Raw genomic sequence first — 27136 nt, 5'->3', positions numbered from 1 at the left:
TCCCAATTTTAGGTCGGAATACATTTCATCAGCTGGCGCTTCGCGCTCACATATAAATTGCTTAGAAATACCCATCCTGTTACACAAAAAGTGCTTTGAATATCCAGTTTTGGGTCGGACGATATCAACGATTTTAAGGGCACGTACGTTTCCCCCTTGATACCTATCCTATTCATCATGTTTACAAAAAATTCTTAAATGGAATGTTCAATTTTCAGTTTAATAAAATACCCATAAAATTTAGCATTTAATTTATTTGGAAAAATATCGGGGTGATATTTTCCGCCACCCCCCCCCCCCCCCCCGGTATTGGAGAAAGCTGGATCCACTCTGCATAGGCCTACTAATTAAGGGTAAAAATGCAAACCTATATGGGTCCTTTAATTGGAACAGGGCCTACCTGCAATGTACTAAGTATCTAGTTTTGAAGAATGTGATACAGACCACGGGCGAAAATCCCCGGGAATGATATACATCCCTGCACTTTTCGGAGAGGGGGGGGGGGGGTAATAATGGCATGTACAATCAGTACAATCATCCCCCACACTTTTCAAGATATAAAAAAAATAGTTTGTTCAAAATTATTGGTTAATACTGTTAATGTGTGGATTCATTTTTAAAATGCAGTCAAAGTGCTTAAATTTATCTCTTATTGCTTTCTAAAAAAAAATCGCTCCGCTCCAGCACTCGACCTATTATCCTAACAAGAATTTGGCGGTGACAAATCGGACAAATCAAGTTCAAGTTCAAGTTTATTTATTCAAAACCAAAAACATCACATCATAATCAAAATAGATGTACATACAACGTAAATGACTACATGAATATACATCAATCAGACTATATCATATAGGAATTGGTTTTAGGACCCCTTTAAAAGCAAAGCTTGTGAGTAGGGCCCTGGAATACTTATGATTATTAACATAAAACATAGGATATACTAATCTACAAGATACAGAGAGAGAGAAAAAAATGTATAATAAGGTTAAGATGCTAAAAATAGAATGGAAAAAAATATAACAAACACACATATATACACAAACCCACACACACACACAACCACATCCACCCACAAATATACATGTTAAACATAGATTCTGAGTAGGTCATCAACTTAAATGCAAATACATTAACTTAAACACATATTGAAGGAAAATAATCACAATCTATCAAGTTCACGAATCCCTGAACGTTTAGTTTATTATAATTGTATCTACTACATCATGGGAGTTTAGTTAGTCCATTTATGATTGTGATTCCAATGACTTTCAAATATGATTATAACTTTTATCATAAACGAATTAAATCCCCCTTTAAATACACTTTTGTGAATAATATGCACAGTCACGTCACATCAACAACACTGCACTGACTATGCTCGAACCGGTGCCATTTGGTGGTCAATCATATACCGGTACGGTACGGCGTACGGTATACGGTACGGTAGTTCTGATATCGCGATCGCGATGTGACTGCAGCCATAACACTGGATCAAGCTATCCTCCGATGAAGGGTCAATAACAGGAGCCAAACCTTTATTCAATAATTCAAGAGTGCGGCTTCTGTTAGTGTTAGAATCATGGATTATCGCAGATCAGCAGCCCTTTTGTCCGTGGTTGTTATTTTGACACTGTCTGTCCTTGAATTCCTACCGATACTTCAATCCTCAGGTAAGTAAGTAGGGTAAGATTTACAATTGGGAATCACTCAGTTCAGGTACCGGTACGGTACCCGACAGTAACCCGGCGCGGCCCCGGGAAGAACCGGCAGAGCTCGTCCGTGATGGAGGATCTATGCTATGGCCCCAGTGTGCCGACATGGGGTACCGGTACCCCCGGGGGGGCCACTTACATTGACGAGTGGATACCATGCGCGACCAAAAAAACACGTAAAAAGGTAGACAGGAATAACCGGCGTTTCTGGGGATTTATTCAACAATTTCTGACATTTTACTACATGCCCATTTACCGACGGCAATGTGTCAGTACAAGCCTTCATGTGTAATCTGGTCCGACAATTCGGCGGACGGGTTTTGTCCAGATTTGTTACTTCTTTTAGATTCTAAATGACATTATATTATCTTGGACGAAGGTCCACTATTTTCGTTAGACTCTAATCTTTCTATTGATATGATATACCACTCATTCAATGAACAAGGTTATAATATAACCTTGTTCTCAGTTATATCTCCATGTGTGACAAAATAAGGGTGGCAATGTTTGGCTTATTTTCTCTTTTTCTTTGGGGCAAATGCTTGATTTTTTTACACTGACAGTTTCCATTAGACCTGTTAATTCATACTGCTTGGCTCTTATTTAAATTTGATTCTTTATATCATTTTTTCTTAATTAAAAATAGAGATCAAAAAATGAAAATTTTCTTGCCATATTACTTTCCACCAATAGAGGGCGTACACAAAAATATGCCCAGAATTCAAGTTTTTGAGCGCTCTGGTGAATACAAAAATTATTCCCACATTACTAATGATAAATAAATTAAAACTGTATGAAAATTAGTAATTTGGGTCACAAAAGTGATATTTTAATGATTTTTTTAGAGTGTGTGCTCTATACAGCATTGGCATACCATAGTCCTACCTGTAGATTCTCCACAGGCCAGATGGTAGCAGTGAACAAGTGTCATATACTATTTATAATAGGCAGTGTATACAGCCACACGCGTGTGTCTTTACCATCCAGCCACACGCGTGTGGTTATATCCAGAACACCTATTTGTGGATACCGCCACACGCCGCCAGTAATAACAGTAAAACGCGTATGTAGGTCTGACCGTCTATATCACGATCAAAATAACCTCATTTCTTCATTAAATTCTTACATTCTAAACCACTCTGATTTCTTTAAATCGTTTCAATTTCATTCTCACCGTCTTCTTTCCTTGCTTTTCTTGTCGTTACAAAAGGCCGCCTGTTAAATAGCAAATTTCCACACTTTTTCTACTTGTGTCGATTCTCTACTGACTCTAGGCTATGTGCGTGTACGTGCGTACGTACGAAACTCGGGATTCGTGCATGCTTAACGCTTGGTACGAAAATTATTCGTACCAAACGTAAACGTAACCCAAACTGTGTATGTCTACTGCGCTGCGCTAACGCTGTATGGGTCTGCCACCGTCATGACCGTACCGCGAAGGAAGCCAGAATCGACACAAGTAGAAAAAGAGAATTTGCTGTTAAACAGACGACCGTTTGTAACAAGACAAGAAAAGCAAGGAGAGAAGACGGTGAGAATGAAATTGAAATGATCTAAGGATATCAAAGGGGTTTAGAATGTAAGAATTTAATGAAGAAATGAGGTTATTTTGATCGTGATATAGACGGTCAGACCTACACACGTGTTTTACTGTTATTACTGGCGGCGTGTGGCGGTATCCACAGATAGGTGTTCTGGATATAACCACACGCGTGTGGCTGGATGGTAAAGACACACGCGTGTGGCTGTATACACTGCCTTTATAATATTTTGAAAATATACGTTACCGATGAGTTATTCCCCGGGTTATTCCTTATTTTTTGACCGATCTGCCGGAGAGGAAAATATGGCAGCCGTCAACGAGTTGTGCTTTTATCAAGGCTTTCCGATTAAATTTTCGATATCTTGGCCAATCAATGCGAGCGACAAGTTCCGAACGCACGCACATCAATATGTCCAAGCGCAGCGCAAAGCAGCGGCACAAATCGCGATAGGTAGCGACTGGTAAATACGTCTGTAATGATGATGACGTCATCCAAGATGGCAACTTACCTTGACCAACGAAAGGATCGAAGATGACGATGTTTCGATCATCATTTCGAAAGAATTAGCGGTAACTGAGGCCTAAGGTACGATATTTCTGAATTTTTAAACATTTTTTCGTAAATATGGATGTGATTTTTTTTCATAATATGACATTTTATGTACAAAAAAAATGATCGGAAAATCGGGTTCCCGCTGTTTGATCTAACGTTACTGCTAAAATACGTTGTCTGTACGTCCGGGCCTCCAAGCTTTTCAGTCTATGTATTGGTGAGTGAGCCAACGCAGTTCAGTGGAACAACCAAAATACAGAGACTGAAGCTTTTGGTCTAGTAAAAAGGATGTCTTTTTCACGATAGGGCACGTTACGTACGTAACGTGATAAGGGTGTCAAAAACACAAAAATAATGAAAAAAGGGTATCTATTTCGCTAGGAAAATTACGTGTTTAGGGTCGACTTTGCGGGGATGATAAAACAAAATTAAATGTTTAATAAAGGATGTCCTTTCTGCCCCATCACTACGTGTTTAGAGTCCGATTTGCGCAAGGTGTAGATGGTGGGGTCATACTAAACCAAATAAGGTAAAGCCGACGACCGAAGGACCCGTAACAATAAAACATTCCTGTACTTGTTTAGGGGTTCGTTTCAGGGAATATTTGCCAAGAGTATCGTTTTGTTTCCAAGACTTGTTAAGGGTAGGGTTTCACACGCCAATACTTGTTAAGGGGTGCATTTTCAGAATATGAAAATTACGTGTTTAGGGTGCTTTTCGAGACCCCATGGTCGCGCATGGTATCCATTCGTGAATGGAAGTGGCCCCCCCGGGGTATACACCCGGTACCGTACCATTTTTTTTTCAATCTGAAAATGACTGCCCTAGGTTTTTTCAAGAAAATCCTATATTTTCTTTCATTTTTTATTGAGAAATTTGGTACACTTTTAATAATATAAGGAACATTATTAACTGAAAAATTTTGTGAAATAATTAATAAGAAGAAATTCATGTTGAATCTCAACTCAAATTGTTAAGTGCGCAGACTTGAGGCCCACCATCATATCATAAATTATAAATGTAACTTCATCATGTATGAGTTACATGTAACTGTTAGTGTTACTTAGACTAGTCATATTACCTTGTTCATTGAATGAGTGAGACTAGTCAGAGTCTATGGACAAATGGTTAGTTTGAATTTGACTTCTGGTGGTGTGACCTTAATTCGCGCGTTACCTAATTTTGCGCACGGTCGAATATCTCAGTATCAAATCAATATCTTGAAAAACTAATATTGCCAATAGAAAAAGCGGCCCAAAATTACTCAGTATAGTAATTTTCTTGAAGGGAAGGTCTCAATTTGTGAAATTATTGGCAAAACATCAGCAATTTTTTTACCTTGTCCGCTCCGAGAAAATCCAAAATTCTCAACAGTCAACAAACATTAAGATTTTGCCAGTTTTTAAGCAGAGGTCTCCAAATAAGTGTGATATGGTAGTGGATCATATTACCGAACACTTTTCATGAATTCAATCATATCAAACAAATTATTCTCATAAAATTCATCACACTTTCACCATAAATACACAATTACCTACAAAATATACAATGTAAATATGTAAAAATTTTGCCGAAATCATTTTTCTTTTTTACGATATTAGCTTCCAATCGGACCCCTCTTCGCATGTGAAATATTTTTGTCACTTGAAAAAGGTATCACATTACCGAACGTGTGTTTTCTATGGGAAAAGTTGAGAAAACAACAAAATCACTGATGAGCTATTTTGACCATATTTTATTATTTTTACAATATTAAGACTTTGAAAATGTGTTATGGACAATTTTTCATCATCTATTCAAGTTCTCTTTGGGAGGATGTTGCAAAATTTTGAGCGTATGAAATTATTTTCTGATGCGTATGATGAGCAACGTTCGGTAATACAAGACCGGTTGGTAATACAACCACTCACTATACCAACCAAATTCTTGTTTATTGTGTCTGTGGATTACTATCCAATTATTCACACTAAGCAAGGCTTTTTCTTATCATCAAGAGATAAAAAAAATAAATCTACTATTTTCAATTACAAATTAATGTGGCATGTTATGAATTAACATGATATTCTATTCTGTTTTTTATTTTTTTAATTGGAATTTTGCATTGTATTTTTTTTTCAGATGACTTACGTGATGTAAGGAGTGTAGGTAAAGGGAACTCATCCCAAGCTGATGTTCAATCCTTCTCAGCTCTGGACTATGTCATCTTTTCAGCTATGCTACTTGTTTCCACTGCTACTGGCTTGTATCATGCATTTTCTGGTGGCGGACAAAAAACTACAGCAAAGTATGTTTATCCTGTCATATGCTGATTGTTTAAAGGATGATTTGTTGTTTCAATCTCATCTATTAAGTTTAGATGATCTTGAATGTTTTCTCAATTACTCATTTAAAGCCTGTTGCACGCTATGATCTGACTATGATCCAATTTCTTATGAAATCACAATTAGCAGTTGAATATGAAAGGCCCCTGTGTTATGTGATTACCAACAATAACTGTCAATTTTATGAACTCCATGTTGGTATGTCTTGTGTAGGTTCTTGATGGCCGATCGCAGCATGTACAGCATCCCTGTGGCAATCAGTGTACTAGCATCCTACGTCTCAGCCATCACCATTCTAGGTATCCCAGCAGAGATCTTTATCTATGGAATACAATATTGGATGGTTATCTTTAGTTTCTTCATCACCATTCCTGTCACTGCCTTGGTCTTCATACCAGTATTTCATGGTCTAGGTGTCACCAGTGCATATGAGGTATGTTGCAATCAATGATTTCCAGTGTGATGCTCAACTTTTGGTGTAGGTGTTATGTCAGTTTAGCTCAGCAAAGCACCAAACTTAAAATTGAGCTGTTCCTGGTATGAATATCACTGAGTATTCCGCTATCAGTGATATGAATTGGATCATTTCGGAAACACAAAGTGCTAGAGCAAGGAAAGGCAATTTAATTCATGCTTCCAGCAACAACACCACCATCAAAGCTGAATTGGAAATCATAAGCCTTTAATAGAAGTTCTTAGAATAGCCCAGTGCAGTAAAGCTGGACACACTCTACATATCAATTTGTGTTGCAATATCAGAATAAAGATGAAATAGGATTTGATAAAGCCAATTTGGACTTTGTCCATCCATATACATGTATATACACTGCTTGGACTAGCATTTTAATGCTCTATCTGATGTAAAATGTGATGTTAAGAGATCTAGTGATAGTCAGGATGGATAGTGTGGACGGGTTATGGAATAAGGAGATTGAAAAGAAAACTTCCATCTGTTAGAATGTTTATCAGGGCTTGTTACATGAGAAAGAGGCTTTCAGGGTAACAATGCTCAACAGCCAATCAAAATTAAGGATTCCATGGAAGATATCATTGGATGACAACATCATAATAGAAAGTAACTTTTATGCAACAGGCTTTGGATCATGTCAGTACTCGTTACACATAGTCTGAATTGTTTTTATTTGCAGTATCTTCATAAAAGATTCAGTATGTCTGTCAGGATTGGATGTGCTCTTCTATTCATTCTTCAGACATTATTTTACATGGCTATTGTTCTGTATGCTCCAGCACTGGCAATCAATGCAGGTATGGCATTTCAACTTTGAAAATTTCATTAGTGGTGTCCCTTTTATACATGGTATCATGAAGTTATTGTCATTTTTTTCAATGTAAGTGTAGGAAGAATAGGATATTTAAAAATGAAAGACATGTCTTAACCAAGTGTTTTGTACTTACGGTATATTGTATGTAATATTTATCAAGTCAGTGGCAAGATTATTACATTCAATCTAGCTGCGAATTGCATTCTACAATCTTTTATTGAATCAAAGAATTAAGTATCTATTACTTATCCATTTCTTCCACAGTTCTATCAATCCTTGTATATATAATGGTAGTTTTTAAGAAGTGATTATTGGTATCAGCATAAGATTGCAATTGAGAATTGATGTTAATTTCTCTTTCTTTTTATAGTGACCAAGTTTCCCATACCAGCTACAGTACTATTGACAGGTGTATTATGTTCCATTTATACTGCTCTGGTAAGTATCCAAATCTGTTTGAGACTACCTCTGCTACTCAATTCAATTGTCAAAATAAATCACAAAAATGATTTAAACAGAGTCATATGTATTATGTAAATAAGGTAGAGGTGGTTGTCACAACTGTCAGAAGAGCAGCCATAGTATTGATAAAAGCGCTTGAAAATAAAAATGGTAAAGTATTTACTAAAACGTTGCTTGTTAATTTACTGCCTATATTAACTAAAATTTATGAATTACCTTTTTTGTGGGACATGTATATCTAAGGAAAACTTTTTTAAAGTTTAATAGTAAATAGATAAAATATTATACAGTTCCATGAACATAGAGATCTTAAACTATTACTTAACTTTTTTGAATAATCAGTTCATCTAATTGGTCCAAAGTTGGGTTTCCATGACCACAATGAGAAAACTACTCCCAGCTGCCCCAGGAAATTATGCATTTCAATTTTTTCTGTGATCAAATGTTTCCAAGTGTATGTTCAATAATACACTTTAGTCCTTATGCAACTCTAGAGTGATTGTCAAATCATGGACGAACTGGACAATAATTTACTTCGTCTTGAAGTATCTTTAAATGTTTCAACCCACCTTTATTGAATGAATAGAATAAGACGTGAATTTGTTGTAGACTACAACACAAATTTGGTAGATATGTTTTCCCTTTTTTTTCTTTTTATCATAATACTACTGAGAGAATGTGGCACAATCTTCTTTTAAGTTATAATATTCTGATTTATAGAACCTTAATCTTAAAGGGGAATCCAACCCAAATAAAAACTTGTTTTTATAAGAAACAGAAAAATCAGACAAGTTGATAGGTGAAAGTTTGAACAGTATTGGACAAACAACAAGAAAGTTATGAATTTTTAAAAGTTGTAAATATTGGTAATCACTATACTCATGGAGACTTCAAATTGGCCGCATATTGGATGTCATAGTGATGTAAGGCAAGGACTACTCTTCCATGTACTCCCAATACATATTATGGCTAAAATGTCATTTTTCCCAAAAAATTTATTTCAAATTATATTTTTCTTTCATGAGGACATTAAACAATATACTACCTGGGTTATATTTAGATTACTGCCCCAGGGGAATGGGTACTTAGGAGAAAACCACAAATCCCTGATAATAAAGTACATGGCCTATGGGAAAGTTGTCCTTGCCCCTTGTCATCCCAGTTGCCAATTTGAAATCTACATACTATTAGTGATCTCAATTTTAAAGCAGCTATAACTTTTTTATTGTTTGTCCGATTTCTTTCAAACTTTCACCATTCTGTTCAATTTATTTTTTTCCTTCCCAACACAACATTTTATTGCCAAGGCTGGATTCCCCTTTAAATCTAATATTACTGTGCAATTCGAAATGATGGACTACAGGTATTTTTTTGAGGGGGTATTTGGTAAATTATTAATTTGTAACCTTATACTACTGTGTACTATGAAATAATTTACTCGTCATTTTGTATTAAGTTGTATGATTCAGATTATGTATTTCTAAATAATTGTAGAAATTACGTTTTAAAATTCATATTCTTTTTTTCGTTTTTTACTTTCAAATATCCATAATGTATGTCTTTGTATCATTCATACTTCCATTTGTCTATCCTTTTCTCTTTTTTTTTGTACTGTGAATCTTCAATAATCCATTATCATTTCCTTTATTTGAATCCATAGGGAGGTATTAAAGCAGTGATTTGGACTGATGTGTTCCAGTTCTTGATCTTGTTTGGTTCCTTATTGACTGTGGTAATATTAGGGACCATTCAAGCTGGTGGGATGGTCTATGTATGGAACTACAACAAAGATAAGGGCCATCTTAACTTCTTTGAGTGAGTAGTGCAATGGGATTGATTGCGTGGTTTGATATCACCTTTGGCTTTTTAAAATTGATTGCAGTTGATGGTCATTATGTTTGTGTAGCAGGCCTTCATAATAATTTCTTTAAGAAAATAATTGCATTTATTAGGCTCAATTCACCAAAAAAGTAAGACTTAACATGTGTTAATATACTGGTGCATACTAATATTAGAATTAGAAGTGAATTAGATGATGTTTGAAGGTATGCATGGTGGTATAATAACTGAATTATTAAATCCTACTGAATTCACTTTTTACTTTATGAATATAGCAAGCAAAGACATCACATAACGCTTGATATCTGTGCATATTTAGATTAATTTCATACTGACTACTGAAATTCCATAAATCCCTTATCTTCCATAGGAACTACTCCAATTTAGTATAAGCAACATGTTGAAGTGAAATCTAATTAGTTTTAATAAGCAATAATTTCATGGCAAATACCTTGACATCAGTTGCTAATGTATGTTTGTAAGTTTACACAAATTAAACTTTGTGACTTAATGAAATCTATCCCACAAAACTAATACACTGAAGATCACTAACATAGATAAGCAGATGTGGGTACATTTGTTATCATTGGTTAGAAAAACCCCTTTTCCTGGCACGAATGCTATGCTTATCTTGCTAAATTTTCTACCAGAAAATTTTGAAACATGATTTATCCAAACACTTTTGTGGTGATTTTATAGGATTCTGTTAGAACTCAAAATGAAATATTTTACCACAGCCAAAATTTATGTTTGAATTTTATCAACAGACATACATTTACCATGCACATTACCTTTCTCCCTTCCTTGGAGGGAAACAGATTTTAAGTGACATCTGTTATAAGCTACTGAAATCATTGCATCTTATTGGCTCAAAACAAATGAGTCAGTGTAAATCATTAATGACATGTCTCATGAAAAAGTCTTTGTTTTGTTATAGACCATCAGCTAGTTTGACCCAACGAGAAACCTTCTGGGGTCTTTTGATTGGTGGTGCATTCAATAGCCTTCCTCTATGGGCTGTAAGCCAGACTGCTGTACAAAGATTCCTTACCTCAAAGACACTCAAAGAAGCTAAAAGGTAATCATTCCATCTCATTTCTGGTCCAATCAACCATTATTTGGTTTAATGCTCACTTGGTCAACCTCTCTTTTCTGGTAATTTCTGTAAAGTTAACTGTTTTATCTGCAATGATGCAGTAAGATGGTATCATTCAGTGCACCATGTAGTAGCCTAATTGGAAATTAGACAGAGTGGTAAAAGGGTTTAAGTGACAAACTCCCTGTATTCACTGTGCTCTGTTTGATGAAATAGAAACAGACATACTTTTGTAGAGATATTTGAAGATTTGCAATGAGAACGGGATGTAATATATTTAGATACAATGACCTGTATACTGAAGTCTGGTTTAACTTAGACCACGGTCTAACTCTCTGCTAAAATTATGGGAAGCCCAAAAATAAAAATAAAACTGTTTCTATTGTCTATTTCTTATGTTTAATATTTTGCTTTCATACTGAAGAAAAATACATCAAAATACTTTATTTATCTTTCCCAGATGATTATGAACAATTTCATATGAGTTAATAGATTGTATGTGTACTGTTAGGGATTTGTGCCCCATTGGCTCTCCATAGTTAAACCACAACTTCAAACCAGGGTTTGACTTAAACCCAAGTTCAGAATACGGGGCCTTTGTGTAGGTACCTTTCGGAAAAAGATAAATTGTAATGTATTCTGAAAGGATTCAAACAAATATCAGTTTTGTTTGTTTTATATCATATTTAATATGAAATATTTTCTTGTTTCAGATCAGTGTGGTATGGATTACCAGGGAATATCATAATGATTACAATCGTTGCTCTGTGTGGATTAGTTCTATTTGCATATTACAATGGTAAGTTTAATTGAATTACATGTATACCAGGGACGGATCCAGGATTTTCCAAAGGGGGGGGGGACATTTTCCCGACAAAAAATTTGGCAAGCAAAAAAAAAAGAAGAAAAAAAGGTTTTCACTTTCAAAAGGGGGGGGGACACTTCTGTTTTAAAGTCATTTTTACATTACATATTTTAATTGTGCCTCTCAAAGGGGGGGGGGCATGGGCCTGTGTTGTCCCCCCCCCTGGATCTGATGTGTACCTTGGCCCTAGGCTTTGTCTGCATTGTAGTTTTATTTTTGGGTTAATATTTTACTCCAAATCTTTGGTTTCAAAATCTGCCATTAATTTTCTGCATTCACCTAGTAGAACCAGAGCATGCCATACAGACATTTGTGCAAACGGGAAATCAATCCTGCCAAACTTTACCATGCATAGAATCGGTAAAGGAAATAATCTGTTGTCTGACGATGCGGCAAACTGAAATTGCAACGTTTTGACTGCACCTGCTAGTCTTTGTCAGGCAGTGAAGTGGACATGTTGGTTGGTTGAGTTTAGTTTGGAGGTGGCGCTATCCATCGATATCCGATGATTTCTGCAAGGCTAAGCGAGAGGGATTACACCCTCCCTTGTACAGCTCTCGTCATTCGATTTTGCTATTAATTGCACTGTGTGTGAGATAAAGATACGCTGAGGAAAGGCGTTGTAGAGTATTAAAATCTTATGAGTATTTTGTTTAATAAACATTGTTAGATTTATCAGTTCTCATGCTTGTGTTTTCCTTTTCATGGATGCGGGTGTTAGTTAATTGGTTTTAATAATGTGTCTTTCGAAAGCATTTAAAAGAGCTCCTTATTCCATATCTTCGGTTTATTAAAAACCCCAGTAAAAATATATTACAGAAGAAGAAAGAAAATGGTATCTACATGAAATTCCCAATAGAATCTCCAGATATAAATGCATTTCTCTTTTACTCTTTTTTTCCTCCCTATTTACATATATACATATAGGTCTTTAATGCGACATACATATAATTCATAATTGCTGCGTGCGCCTTTTATACAGTAAGCTGCGTGCCATCGGTGCCGGAACCGCCGCGCTAGGATTGGTCGGAAGCAACCGACCAATCAGAAGCCACGGACGGTGCAATCACTGGGCGGCGATTGTCCACTTCATTGCCTGACTAAGACTAGCAGGTGCAGTCGAAACGTCGCAATTTCAGTTTGCCGTATCGTGAGACTTATGTCATGTTGGTTTTGATAAAGAGTAGAAAAATCAGAAATAAATTCATGAAGGCTTGCTTAGATTCCTCAAAGGAGAAAGAGATATTTTCTACATCACCTGACTTTCCTTTCTATATCACCTGACTTTTCTTTACTACATCACCTGACTTTTCTTTTCTACATCACCTGACTTAATTTTCTAATTCATTTGACTCTATGTCACCTGACTCTTCATTTTCCAATATCCTTCATATTTGACCATTACCTTATTTAAAAAAATAGAATCAATTCTCAGGCCATCTTTACCTCTTTATTTTAATCAATACCCTCTATGCTTCGATATTTCTTTCTTTCAAAATTGATGTTTTGTATTCAAAGAGCTCTTGTATCAATTACAGTGCATGATAAGCTCCTAAAGTTCAATTTGAATCTTCATCCTCTCTTATCAATCTAATCATTCATAAATTATCTTTAGAAATATCTTTATAATGCCCTTTTTTGCTTTAATACATGGGTGTGAGTGTTGATTTCAGATATTTTGTTTTGATTTTCTGCTTAATCTCAGCTTCTTTGGGCTTTCCTCTGTACAAAAAGTATGGGAGCTCTTTCTATTTCAGACTTTTTCAACACTTCAGCCTTTTGAGAACTTTTTTATTTGTGACCCCTAACACCCCTCTTTGATATGGGAAAGCATATGTATGTCTGTGGTGTCATCAGAATTCAGGAACTGCTCAATGGCAAATAGAACATGTATATGGAAAAGCATGGTGGAGGAGGTCAGTTAATATTAAATTTAAAAAAAAAACAAATCACAATAATTGAAAGCTATATACCTTTGGTGATATCTTCTGAAACCTTATAATTTTGCATAAGATTTTGCAAATGCTGTTTCTTTCATCACTTGCATGCTTTTTTTTAACAATCTGTTACAAATCATCTAATGATAACAAGAAATTTGGAGTTCTATGCAGATATTACCCAGTCATGACTGAAGGTTGTTTTGTGTTACTTTTTTACTTGAAAAAAAAAATCAATTGAGAGCCCTGAAAATTCATTTTAATTCGTACTACTACATGTACTATACTAGGATAGATAGAGAGCATCAATATCTTTCATGAAATGCAAAATAACAAATACCTTCTAAAATCGTTACACTTGCAATTTTGATTTTTTTCATTAAAAAGCACAAATTTGTAGCTACTAAACCTACTCTGTTTTTTTTTGTGTGTGCAAATTTCAAGACAAAAAGCCGATTAAAAGGATTCCAATATTTTGCTTTTATTAATGGGCTAATATCTTCCTTTCTCTACTGGTGACACCATCTGATGTAAGCTTTTTATTGCTTTTATTATGTCTCTACTGAAACAGATGGTATGACACACCTACAGCCAGCGATTAATCACACTTATCCAAGTAAGAATGATTGGTTAGCGTACCTATTGTTAATGGGGGGAGGGGAGGTAGGAATGCCAATTGGTAAACATATTAGGGATTTTAAAAGATTGGATGTGTAATTTCACGTGGGGGGGGGTTGCCCCCTTGACATTTTGGGTATTGTCTTTCAATGTGCAAAGTAGCCAATACAGTGTTTGATATTGTTTAATTGTTCATCTTTTGAGGCTAGGTTCATGCACTGTTCATGCACCTGACTCTTCATTTTCCAATATCCTTCATATTTGACCATTACCTTATTTAAAAAAATAGAATCAATTCTCAGGCCATCTTTACCTCTTTATTTTAATCAATACCCTCTATGCTTCGATATTTCTTTCTTTCAAAATTGATGTTTTGTATTCAAAGAGCTCTTGTATCAATTACAGTGCATGATAAGCTCCTAAAGTTCAATTTGAATCTTCATCCTCTCTTATCAATCTAATCATTCATAAATTATCTTTAGAAATATCTTTATAATGCCCTTTTTTGCTTTAATACATGGGTGTGAGTGTTGATTTCAGATATTTTGTTTTGATTTTCTGCTTAATCTCAGCTTCTTTGGGCTTTCCTCTGTACAAAAAGTATGGGAGCTCTTTCTATTTCAGACTTTTTCAACACTTCAGCCTTTTGAGAACTTTTTTATTTGTGACCCCTAACACCCCTCTTTGATATGGGAAAGCATATGTATGTCTGTGGTGTCATCAGAATTCAGGAACTGCTCAATGGCAAATAGAACATGTATATGGGAAAGCATGGTGGAGGAGGTCAGTTAATATTAAATTTAAAAAAAAAACAAATCACAATAATTGAAAGCTATATACCTTTGGTGATATCTTCTGAAACCTTATAATTTTGCATAAGATTTTGCAAATGCTGTTTCTTTCATCACTTGCATGCTTTTTTTTAACAATCTGTTACAAATCATCTAATGATAACAAGAAATTTGGAGTTCTATGCAGATATTACCCAGTCATGACTGAAGGTTGTTTTGTGTTACTTTTTTACTTGAAAAAAAAAATCAATTGAGAGCCCTGAAAATTCATTTTAATTCGTACTACTACATGTACTATACTAGGATAGATAGAGAGCATCAATATCTTTCATGAAATGCAAAATAACAAATACCTTCTAAAATCGTTACACTTGCAATTTTGATTTTTTTCATTAAAAAGCACAAATTTGTAGCTACTAAACCTACTCTGTTTTTTTTTGTGTGTGCAAATTTCAAGACAAAAAGCCGATTAAAAGGATTCCAATATTTTGCTTTTATTAATGGGCTAATATCTTCCTTTCTCTACTGGTGACACCATCTGATGTAAGCTTTTTATTGCTTTTATTATGTCTCTACTGAAACAGATGGTATGACACACCTACAGCCAGCGATTAATCACACTTATCCAAGTAAGAATGATTGGTTAGCGTACCTATTGTTAATGGGGGGAGGGGAGGTAGGAATGCCAATTGGTAAACATATTAGGGATTTTAAAAGATTGGATGTGTAATTTCACGTGGGGGGGGGTCGCCCCCCTTGACATTTTGGGTATTGTCTTTCAATGTGCAAAGTAGCCAATACAGTGTTTGATATTGTTTAATTGTTCATCTTTTGAGGCTAGGTTCATGTACTGTTTCAAAGATGGACTTATTGTACCTTTCGATCAGGTGTGTAGATTTTTTTTCATACTTGGTCAATGGCCGAGATCTTGGCGGGGGGGGGGGGGGTGGATCATAATGTTAAACCATGGGAGTTCTAAAATAGGATTTCAATACTAACTGACATATGTACCAATGAATCAGGGTTCCTAGCCCATCAGGGAAAGTTATTTTACTTTTTTCTAGTCAGGGAAAAATCAGTGAATTTGATAAAGAAATAACTCAAATCAGGGGAAAATGCCTCAAAGGAGGAAAAAAAAATCAGGGAATTTTGATCGGCTCAAAAGTCGAAAGCACCATAGTCAGTCAGACTCTTGTTATATTTTGTTGCATATCAAAACAACATCCATTGAATGACTGGTTATGGTGGTTTTTTTAGTGTTTACTAATTAGTTTTACATTTTTGTTTACTGAAAATCTATTAATTCACTGCAACAGCTTAGAAAACATGCGAAACTGGGAATGGGTTTAAATAATTATCAGGGAATTTTTAAACTTTGTCAGGGAAAAATCAGGAAATTTTGTTTTCTTGAAAAGCTGGGAACCATGATGAATAGATAATGGTATAATAATGATATACATTGATATTTATGCTGGATGTTTTATATCCTCCAACCCTCCCACATAAGATTAAGATCCTCTGTTTCTTATTGATCTCAGAATATTATATTTTTTTTATTTTTCTGTTTATTTTCTTGTTGCTTATTAAATCATCTTATACCAACCCTCAATGCACCTCTATCGTGTTCAAATGATGCAGTCTATCTCATTCCCTAACCTTTGTATGGTATCAAATGCTTTGCTTATACTGGACCATGCCTTCTTTTCCAAATGTCTGCTATTAAGATCTGGCAATTCACAGTCTGAAATTCCTGCAATTAAAACAAAAATGGCATCACACACTTCCATATTCAACAACTTCACAATATGCAATTTTTGGATGGAGTTGGCCCTGAAATTAGATATAAATCAAATCAACTGCTAAACGACACCTATTGATTTCAACATTGGACACTACATGTGAATTTTTAATTCAAATGAAATAGAAAGGTCTCATGTTGGCATTACAGGCAGAGAAACATATTGAATTGTTCTGCCAAACATGATCATTGTAGCAAAGGGCGGAAAACATCATAGGTCGTCATATGCTTGCTTGAGAAACCAATGTTAATGGCCACATGCCCCGAATTGAAAATTTCTATATCTATTTTTCAATCAGGTGTGGAAATTGTAACATTGTGACTAATGCATTAAACAGTCACTTCAAAAACTGTAGGTTGTACAAAAAAGCTTTCGAAAATTCGTCACTTTTAAGCCTAAATGTAATACTGGTACTTATTTTTTTTTATTCCATGCATGCAAAATATTACATGTACGGAACAGCAGTGAGCTTTCTTCTTTCTTTTTTTTTAATTACTTTTTTGCTTCCATTTCTGTGCAGTTGCTTTTGGTTAATGGTAAAATGAAATTCTTTTCTTTGTAAATTTGCATTATCCCCCAAAGTCTAGTGGTAGCTGCATGTTATTGGGTGACCTTGATTAGAACATGTGAATAAGGTTTTTTTGCAGCAAAATAGAATCAATTCAAGCACACAAAAATTTGACATTAATATTATCAGTGGATAAATGGTTACAAGTACAACCCATTACAAAAGTTATCTGAAAAAGTATTTGCATTTTATACATTGTTTAAATTTTGAACATTTCATTTTTTATAGCAGCTCCTCTGCTTTATTCTATTTAGCCATTATTTCATTTTGTCTTTCTTTAAGCAGTCAATCTATTATTTATCATTTAGGTTTCAATTTGGGTCTTAGGTTTCAATTTCCCCATCATTTTTATTTTCGTGTTTTCCTGCTTTGTGTTCAAAGGTGGCACTTTTAATTTTCAGTCCACTTTTCACCTTCCATATCTAGGTGTGGGTTAGTACTTCTAATATCAAAGTTTTGTTGATAGAGACTTGGATTCATTGATTGGATTGTCCTTCATGTAATTCCACTTTGAAATTATTGTGATAATGGTATTTTGTTTATTTCTATTTATTTTCATATTTTTTCATTGATGATGACGATGGCATTTTGTTTATTCTTTTTGTTTTTCATATTTCTTCATCAATGCTGTGATTGTGAAGATGGTAGTGATGGTCATCCAGTACACTATACTCCAAAGTATTCTACTCCAGATCAGGTAAGATCTATCACACATTCTCACACTCTTTGTTTTCTTTTCATTTAATAATCAATGAAATCACATGACAGCATTCTATGTTTGGGTTGTTTTTGTTATAGTCATTGTGCTACATGTATGTTCATTCATGCCTTCATCTTTACAGCATACAATCATCGATATTGAATTATAATTTTTATCAGCATAATCATCATCATCAACACCATCTTTATTATCATTGATTCATCATCATCATCGTTGTTGTCATGATCGTCACTGTTGTCGCCATTATCACCATCATTATCTTCATCACTATCTTTGTCATCATCATCATTGCAATCATTATTTTCATTGTAATTGTAAGGTTGTAGTATGAATTGATAGAAGTGCTTGCTACCAATTAGTCATTGGATGAATAGTCTTTTTGCCATACGATGCCAGGTTAAATATTGAATATTATAGCCATGTATTTTTGTTTAATCCAATGTCTCTAATGAGAAATCAACATCTGGTGAACTTTTTATCACTGGAAAAGTAGCATTTATTTGCTGATTGTTGGTAAACTAATCAAATGCTTCAATGGTTCAAGTTTTACTTAGAGGCCTACTACCCGTACTATTACTAAAAATTATGATTATTAAAATTTTATTGTAAATTTCTTTTCTTTCTGACAGATATTAATCTACTTCGTGAGCATAGAGTTTGGTCATATTCCTGGTATGCAGGGCCTCTTTGTAGCCTGCTTATTTGCTGGCACTTTAAGGTAAGAAATTAATCATTGTACTTTAATTTGAAATGTGAATTGAAAACCATTGCTCCCAATCCAAAATGAGATCTCTTTCTGTGATAATTGCTTTTATTTTATTATTTTGGCCTTGGGGGTGTTCTTTTATTTTGCTAGTACATAATAAGCAAGAACACTGTCAAATTAATAAAACATTCCTCATATGGAGGAGGACTTTCATCATAAGCAATTTGCTTTGAAAAGAAGTGTATTGAAGAGATGAGCACATGAATTTTTTAATTGTAATTTTAATTTGTTTGTTTTTCTTTTCAGTACTATAGCATCTGGTTTGAATGCCTTGGCTGCTGTAACTCTGATTGATATAATCAAACCATGGAGACATTTTAGGACAGGTCAGGTTGAATCAGTTGGAATAGGAACGGCTGTTAATAATCCTTCACAAGATTTTAAAGACACAGTTCTATCAAAAGTACTAAGTAAGTATTTTTAATCATGGAAACTGAGTTATGACTCTTTATAAATTGGATTTCAGTAGAAGTCAATGGCCCGTATTCTGATAGCAGGTTTAACTTAAACTCAGGTTTAAAGTTGTGGTTTAAGTATGGGAAGCCAAAAGTATCAAAATTTTTATTAAGTTGTATGTTTCTTATGTTTACTGTGCTCTTTCCTGATTCATTGATGGTGAAGACAATCATCTATTTATACTTCCTAGACAATCATGAATGATTTGAGAGCCAATTGAGCTGAAGTATGATATATCTACTGTTGGTGATTTATGTAACAATTGGCTTCCCATATTAAACCACAGCTTTAAACCTGAGTTTAAGTTAAACCTGCTATCAGAATACGGGCCAATGTGTTTAAAGATTGAGTACAGTCCAATTATAGCTAAGATGTGATGAGTGTGTCTGAGCATCAGTTTAAACGTGAACCAGCAGTCAGGTAATGGTTTTAGTTGTAACTCTCTCGTGATGCTGTATGCTTTATCATGGCGTTTGGACAGAAATAAATATATAAAAGTGACAACACTAAAAGGAGCATCGATACTGCATACAAGTAAGTTTTCAACTGTGTCTTAACTCTTTCATGTAAGGATTCAGATTTCGTAATGGGAAGTTTATTCCATCCTTTTGCTGCAGTAACTGTACGATTACCTGCCCTACTAATCATATAACATTTTAATTTTACAAAGATGGCTTGTGGAGTAAAGGCCACCTTATGATTGCCCTGCAACCTGATTTAGGAATAAAACATTGAATTTGATGCTAATATTAAAACATGGTAAATCTTACTGTGCAATGTTCTAAATCATTGTACGAATAACCTATGTTCAAATCTGACTATGCTATCATCCTTATTAGAATAAAAGCGACTTCAATATCTAGTCGTAATGACGCATAGAAATTGTATGATTGGCCATGATTTGAAACTTATTTGGCCTTTACTCCAAAATAAAGGCTTGCAATCATCCACGATTGTTATATTAGTATTCTTTCAGTTAATTTGGACCTGAAATATAAAGATAATTTTCATTCACATTTACAGAAAATGAGCAAGATGCTATTTGTTCCAAACCCGGATCATGGACAAGCCGTAAGGTGTGTGGTTGCCTTAAGCTGATTGGGAACCAATTGCATTGTATGAATAAGTTTAGTAGCAATGGTCCAACCCGAGTTTGCATTCTCAATCCTCTTGTGAATATTTTATGAAAAAATAGCTTATAATTCAGTGAAGGTTAAACAGTTTGCATTTCATAGAATATTGTTTGTCTATCCCTGACAGCTTTTGTATATGGAGTTGGTGCTATTGGTCTTGCGTTTGTTGCCAGTAAGATGGGTTCACTAGTTCAGATGGCTAACACTGTACTGGGAGCATTAGGAGGACCAATCCTAGGCGTGTTTACATTAGGAGTTCTTTATAAAAGATGTAATACAGGGTAAGTGTCTACTAGTGTGAACTTCCCCCTCAAGCTCCCTTCTTCCCCAAAGTTACAATAACGTAAAAAAGATGATGATGACAATGGGGTGATGATGATGATGATTATGGTTATGATAATGATGACGACGATGATGATAACAATGATTATGAGATGAGATGAAGAAAGATGATGGTAATGATTTGCTAAGAGGGATAATGAATTATGAAAATTATGAAACATATTAATTAGTTTTATCAATTTGTTTTTCCTGACTTCTGATTTCATTACAGATCGAGCATATGATCTTAAACACATAGGAGTAATGCCGAATTTTTTTTACAAATTAATTAGTATACTAATAATGCACGTAAGCGCGTGCATGCAGGCCCAAATATTGTACGATGTGCGAGAAGAGCCAATGGATATACCGCACCGAGGTCCGCAGGACCGAGTTCGGTATATCCATTCGGCGAGTCAAGCACAGAGTTCTTTATTTAGGTCCTCTATGCACAAGAATGCGGTATTGTTTGTTTTATACAACCCCCTCCCCTCACCTATGTTACTGAGTTGCCCGGAATGATATATTTGATATAAATTCTAGATAATTCCAGAATCGCACTATCCTGCACCCTGACATCAGAGTGCAGGATAGTGCATTTCGGATGCAATAGTGCAATTCGCTGAATATCATGTGATCTGATTTGGACTAATCAGATTACAGAACATTCTTGGGAGTTGTATAATAGTTACTAATCTGTGTAATGCACATGGCAAAATAAAATCTTGTTTCATCTTATAACTTTTCTTTTACAGTGGAGCATTGCTTGGTATGTTAGTAGGAACATATTTGAGTCTTTGGATTACAATAGGAGCATTGACTCATCAGGGTGATAATGGTTATATCCAAGAAGATGCATTCTGGTTATATAGGGTGAGTTAAACCTTTATGCTACATAGATCTTAGTCTTCTGGGATTATTATCTGTGCACCACTCTCTAATCAAGTTAATTGCTATTCAGTGTAATATATTAATTGTTAGATGACATATTCCGTACTTGTGGTTAGTTTAAAATATGTACAGTGAAACCTGAATACATGTCGTCCTAAGGGTACAAGAAAACTGGTCATTATGAGTAGGTGGTCTCTCTTTATGGGTTTCTGTATACATAATTCAATGCTATTCAAAAGAACCAAGTATGATGATGTATATATGGTCGCTTAGACATTGGAAACATTTTAGCATGATGTGGTACAAGACTTTCTAGTGTTCCAGAAATAGTAAGAATTACAGTAAGAATTTAGGCTAACTATTGTAACTGGGTCCTGCTGTAGAATGAGCCGCAATCAAATGCAATTAATCTTCAACCAATCAGAAAGCCACATTTTGGATAATGCTTGACACTTTCAGTTGCACATTGCTTTGATCACTGTGGCCGTGGTTATCAAGCCTAAGTGGGAAAGACTTTTAAGAACAACTTGTAGAGTGAAAAAAAAGCAAATGTTACAAATAGATGAAAAGCTGAGAATGTGAATTTCCTTATTTGGTTCAGAAATGTTATTGAAATATACCATTTGTATTAGTAAACTAGTTTTTCAAAATAAAATTTATGGGTCACTTAATAACCTTATTTGTTTTCCTGTAATTTGAGTTGCAGATATGCTGAAATTTTTATTTGTATATTTGCTTTAAGAAAACACTGTAGCTTTGAACACTTATTACAAGAGAAGTTACATGTATCAACCATTAAATGATGATATGAATTTGACAAGCATTTGATAGTGTTTGTATTTTCTTCTTTGTAGGTGTCTTTCTTATGGTATAGCATGTTTGCAACAACTAGTACCTTTGTTGTTGGTGTTATTGTAAGTGAAATCATTCGTCTAGCCATCGTTGATGAAAGGTATAAGAGAGTGGATCCATTGTTACTAGCAACATTTCTAAGGTGAGACCTTTTAGATGTTACCACAAATACTCCCCGGGGAGGGGGGGGGTACTTAGAATAAATCTATGATATGTATGTGCCGCGATTGAGACCCCATTTTTAGCCTGAATTTCTGTTCCACAGCATCACCTATTTTGAAAGCCATAGAAATTCCCATTTTTCCCCATTCCAGAGACCCTCAAATTTGTTGTTTTCTTTTTCCAGTGCCTGCTCATACAGTGGCAAATTGCCATTGACTGCGTTCGGAGGCCACTGATTGGTTTATTGCTCAGAGACATCATGACCAAATTTCATGCATTTATATTGATGCAACTCTCCGAAACATAGAATTTATGCCGCTCCAGAGCATTGCATTTCTAGCAATCGTTGATAGTAGAGCAGTTCAGGAGATGCCCATTCTAAACCTTATTAAACTGGCGGGGGGGTCACTTCGACCCCTTTGCCATCGCACAAAACTTTTTGACCACGCCGCCCGCTGACTTTTTACTTTCAAGTCTTGCGCATCTTTTGAGACCAAATTTGGGATGCTCGGGTACGCAGTTCTGAAATTATGCAACATTTTGTAAGTACATGTCAGACAAAATATTGCTGAAAAAACATGATTCCGAGTACAAAGTCAATGCAAATTGTGTTGTAAACTAAAATCACAAATTCATGATTATTTTTACTTTTGCACTAAGTTTGTGCCATTGAGAAGAGGTGACTGCTTACATTTTTCTGGTTTTCTATCAAATTTGAAATAAATTTGAATACAAACCGTACACCCAACCTTCTTTCATATTCTCACACAGACCCAAAGGATGGCACAAGAGTATATCAGCTACAGAGAGCCATGATCCTGGTGTTCGTATTGGTGATACTATCATCACTCGTCTTAATGATGATGATATCGTAGTGGACGAAGAAGAGCCTCTTATTGATAGCATGGATGATCAAAATGTACATGAAATGGAAAACGTTGGTGATAACATGTGAATATATTTTTGCTATTTCTATTCTGTTTATGTTGCTTTTTATAACGGGTAGAGTGATGGCAAAGTCAAAGCCCATATCCTTTATTTGAGGATATATATGAGTATGGCAAGCTTGATGTATAACCATGATGTGTTTTGTTTATAAAACAGACACATTACGAGGCAGTGATCTTTGGCAAGGTAAATTTTCACCACGTTATTGGTTGCATAGAGATTTATAAAAAAACAATATTTCAAACCAGAATATTATGTGGGCATTCTCATGAGTGAAGGTACCTCCCGAAACCAAGTTTAATATGCTTGATTATGGGAAATGTCAGCCAACAATGCTTGATAATCTGTCTTGGTTGCTTGATTGGCCTTAAAGAAGTGTATTACAATCATATAACTTTATTGCTAGTGAGCCAACATAACCAAGATTGCTGACTGAAACTCATCAAGTTTAGTGACAAGTTTAAAACAAGTGCTTGATAATTATTCTCTGAGCAAAGTGGTACATCTCACATAGTGAAATTGTGGAAATTTCATAATTTGCTTTGAATCTTGAAGTTCTAAGTAACTTAACCAAGGGATCCTCTTTTGTTGATGGTTTTGGCATATAACCATATTCTAACTTAAGAAATCTAGACTGTTAAAAGCCTTAACCTCATGGTCTCTTTACACACTGGCTGAAGTTTATAAACTGAAATGTATGAAATTAAAATAAAAAATTCTGACATGTACTATTATCTTTCATCAATTTTTTCCCAAGAAATTCCTTTTGTACAGAAGAGTGAAGTAATCATAATAATGTTCTATTTTTAAAATCTCTTTTAAGCACTTTATAACGATACATTAGAAAAACATCTCTATGTTGTGGATAATATTTCTTGTAATTATGAAACAAAAGTAAATTATTTACTAGTCTTCAGGATTCCATCGAGGTTAGTTGACGTCAGACATGAAAAACAAGAAAGTACTACCACATTCATCTTAGGCTACTGTCCACTTTAGGACATCAGCTAGCTGTTTGACTAAGTATGATGTCTCATTTGAAAGTATATTTGGATTGCTTATATATGTGTTATTGTATAAATATTACTGAAATACTGCCCTTTTATTTTACATGCATATAGGACTTGACATTCCTTTGCCCCCCCCCCAAAAAAAAATAGATAAAATCTACTTTGTCATTCATATTATGATTCATAGTATTTAATAATGATGATGATGTTGATGAAGAAGATGAAAATCAATTAATAATAATAATGAAAATAATGATGTATGTGACAGTTTGATCATCCAGTGGAATCAAAAGATAAGTTAATTGCTTTGTTTGATATCGGAAATAACTTATAAATAATATTATTACTTGCTTATATAGCACTCAATACCTGTTTATAGGAATGCTCTTTGTGCTCTTCTATGATGGAACATAATTACCAGAGTGTATATTTCTTAACCAGACAGACTTTGAGGCACACTGGAGAATGCTTTCTATCAACATAATACACAGCACAATGCATTGTCATTTCATGCATACCCCAGATATTGATTAATGATGTGACTTTATATGAAACAAGGATATTAACGGATGGAGAGATAACACAAACATAATTACCAGAGTGTATATTTCTCAATTATCAGAGTGTATGTATATTTCTCTATCAGACAGACTTTGAGGCACACTGGAGAATGCTTTCTCTCAACATAATACACAGCGCAATGCACTGTCATTTCATGCATACACCAGATATTGATTAATGATGTGAGTTTATATGAAACAAGGATATTAACAGACGGAGAGATAAAACAAGATGATTAATTGCTCGAATTTAAATTGATGTCATTCGTTCAGTTGTACAGTTAGTTTCTTAGTCTGGAATACAACAACTACATGTACATTACATCTAACCAAAGTATTACAATTTTAATAAACAGATATTATGACATGAAATTATTATTGACATACAGACTGAAGAAATATGATTTCAGAATGCTGAAAGATTATATGAATATCTGGAATTTTTATATTCAGTACTTATTTTGTCCTAGATATGTACATGGAGAAAGAGGGGGGGGGGGTTTAATTTCAATTATTACTTAAATCACACCTAAATTCCCAGTTTACCTCCACATTGGTCACATCATGCTCATGTGACACGCTCAATTGTGTACCTTGGCCCTTGAAGTATGATTTGTAAGCCTGACCAAACTCTTTATTAAACACCCCTACTTTATGCAGTCGGATGTATCATGTATTTATTTATATTAATGAAATCCAGGATCTAAATTACAAATTGAAAGGGGCAAGGCCATTCTTTTCTTAAAACTTTAAGGAAAGGGGAGACATTGCTCACTTTAGTGCGCATTGAAGGCCGTTGAAAAGGGCATCAGTAGTAAAATGTACTTTTCAGTAATAAAACTCTATTATTTATCAATCATAAATATGGACTCCTGTGACACATTCACTGGATTACCACAGGGGACCAAGACAAAAGGGGCATACTATTTTGGCCTTAAGAAACTTTAGAACAAGATAGCTTGTGTGAAAACAGAAAAATCAAAGAAACAGATCAACGAAAGTTTGAGAAAAATCGTACAAATAATGAGAAAGTTATGAGCATTTGAATATTGCGATCACTAATGTTATGGAGATCCTCAAATTGGCAATGCGACAGAGATGTGTGATGTCACTTGTGAACAACTCTCCCCATTACTTAAGTATATATTTCACTTAAACTGCCTCTAATAAAGCTGTCAGTAGATCATGTGTTCTTTCTATAGGAGAGCATGTAATATAGATTTTTAAAGAATACATCATAGATAAAGAGTTAAATTTGTATCACCATATTAAAGAAAAAGCAAAAAGAGACATTTTGGGGGGTATTTTATAGTCCACATCACACATCTTTGTCACATGGCCAATGGGAATATCTCCATGTCGTTAGTGATCGCAATATTCAAATGCTCATAACTTTCTCATTATTTGTCCGATTTTTCTCAAACATTCTTTATTCTTATTCTTTGATTTTTCTGTTTTGACACAAGCCTACTTGTTCAAAAGGTTTCATTCCCCTTCAAGTCTCCAAATATTTGAATGGGCATTTCAGGGCATCGGAGCTGTCTTTAGTAACCTTGGATTAATTTGAAAATCATTCCACTAGATATTTTTGTAATGTATTTTTTGCAGTTAGTGGTTCCCACTAACTGCAAAAGATTTTTTTACCAATTTATCAACCAGTATTTAGTGCAATCTGACATTTCTTGTCACTTATCAAAGACCCATCTTGTATTTTATGTTATGTTTGTGAATATTTTTTAATTATTATGTACAATATGTGTTATGTTTCAAAATTGAATTAGAATTACTTCGTCTATCCCTATATTGGGAATTATGATCGTAAAATATTGAGCACTGAGTGTCATAACTGATGTTACCAGTAGCTGTTGATTTTCATGATAATTTCTAAAATCTATACCGTGCCTGCATATATGTGATGTTCCCTGATAC

The 27136-nt window shown here is 34.6% G+C and overlaps 1 protein-coding gene across 3 annotated transcripts; it reads left to right on the top strand.

The window, feature by feature from the left end:
- Positions 1–1214: 1214 nt before the first annotated feature.
- On the top strand, positions 1215–26108 carry LOC121422659 (sodium-dependent multivitamin transporter-like). 3 transcript variants are annotated; one of them, XM_041617820.1, is made up of 16 exons: positions 1215–1670; positions 5927–6092; positions 6343–6562; positions 7278–7395; positions 7783–7850; positions 9535–9689; positions 10651–10791; positions 11523–11608; positions 15605–15649; positions 18029–18084; positions 18738–18826; positions 19121–19284; positions 20591–20744; positions 21540–21657; positions 22530–22669; positions 23461–26108. In XM_041617820.1, exons 1-16 carry the CDS (start codon positions 1580–1582, stop codon positions 23642–23644), a joined length of 1995 nt encoding a protein of 664 aa, XP_041473754.1. In that variant the 5' UTR covers positions 1215–1579; the 3' UTR covers positions 23645–26108. The 3 variants fall into 3 exon arrangements, with proteins under 3 accessions (XP_041473754.1, XP_041473753.1, XP_041473755.1); XM_041617819.1 differs by lacking the exon at positions 15605–15649 and adding an exon at positions 14183–14227 and having other exon boundaries at positions 1216–1670; XM_041617821.1 differs by lacking the exon at positions 15605–15649 and having other exon boundaries at positions 1217–1670.
- Positions 26109–27136: the final 1028 nt, after the last annotated feature.

The sequence above is a fragment of the Lytechinus variegatus genome, chromosome 10, assembly GCF_018143015.1.
Source record: "Lytechinus variegatus isolate NC3 chromosome 10, Lvar_3.0, whole genome shotgun sequence".
Taxonomy (NCBI): domain Eukaryota; kingdom Metazoa; phylum Echinodermata; class Echinoidea; order Temnopleuroida; family Toxopneustidae; genus Lytechinus; species Lytechinus variegatus.
The sequence above is the reverse complement of the archived record's forward strand: the minus strand, read 5'-3'. Positions and strand labels throughout refer to the sequence as shown.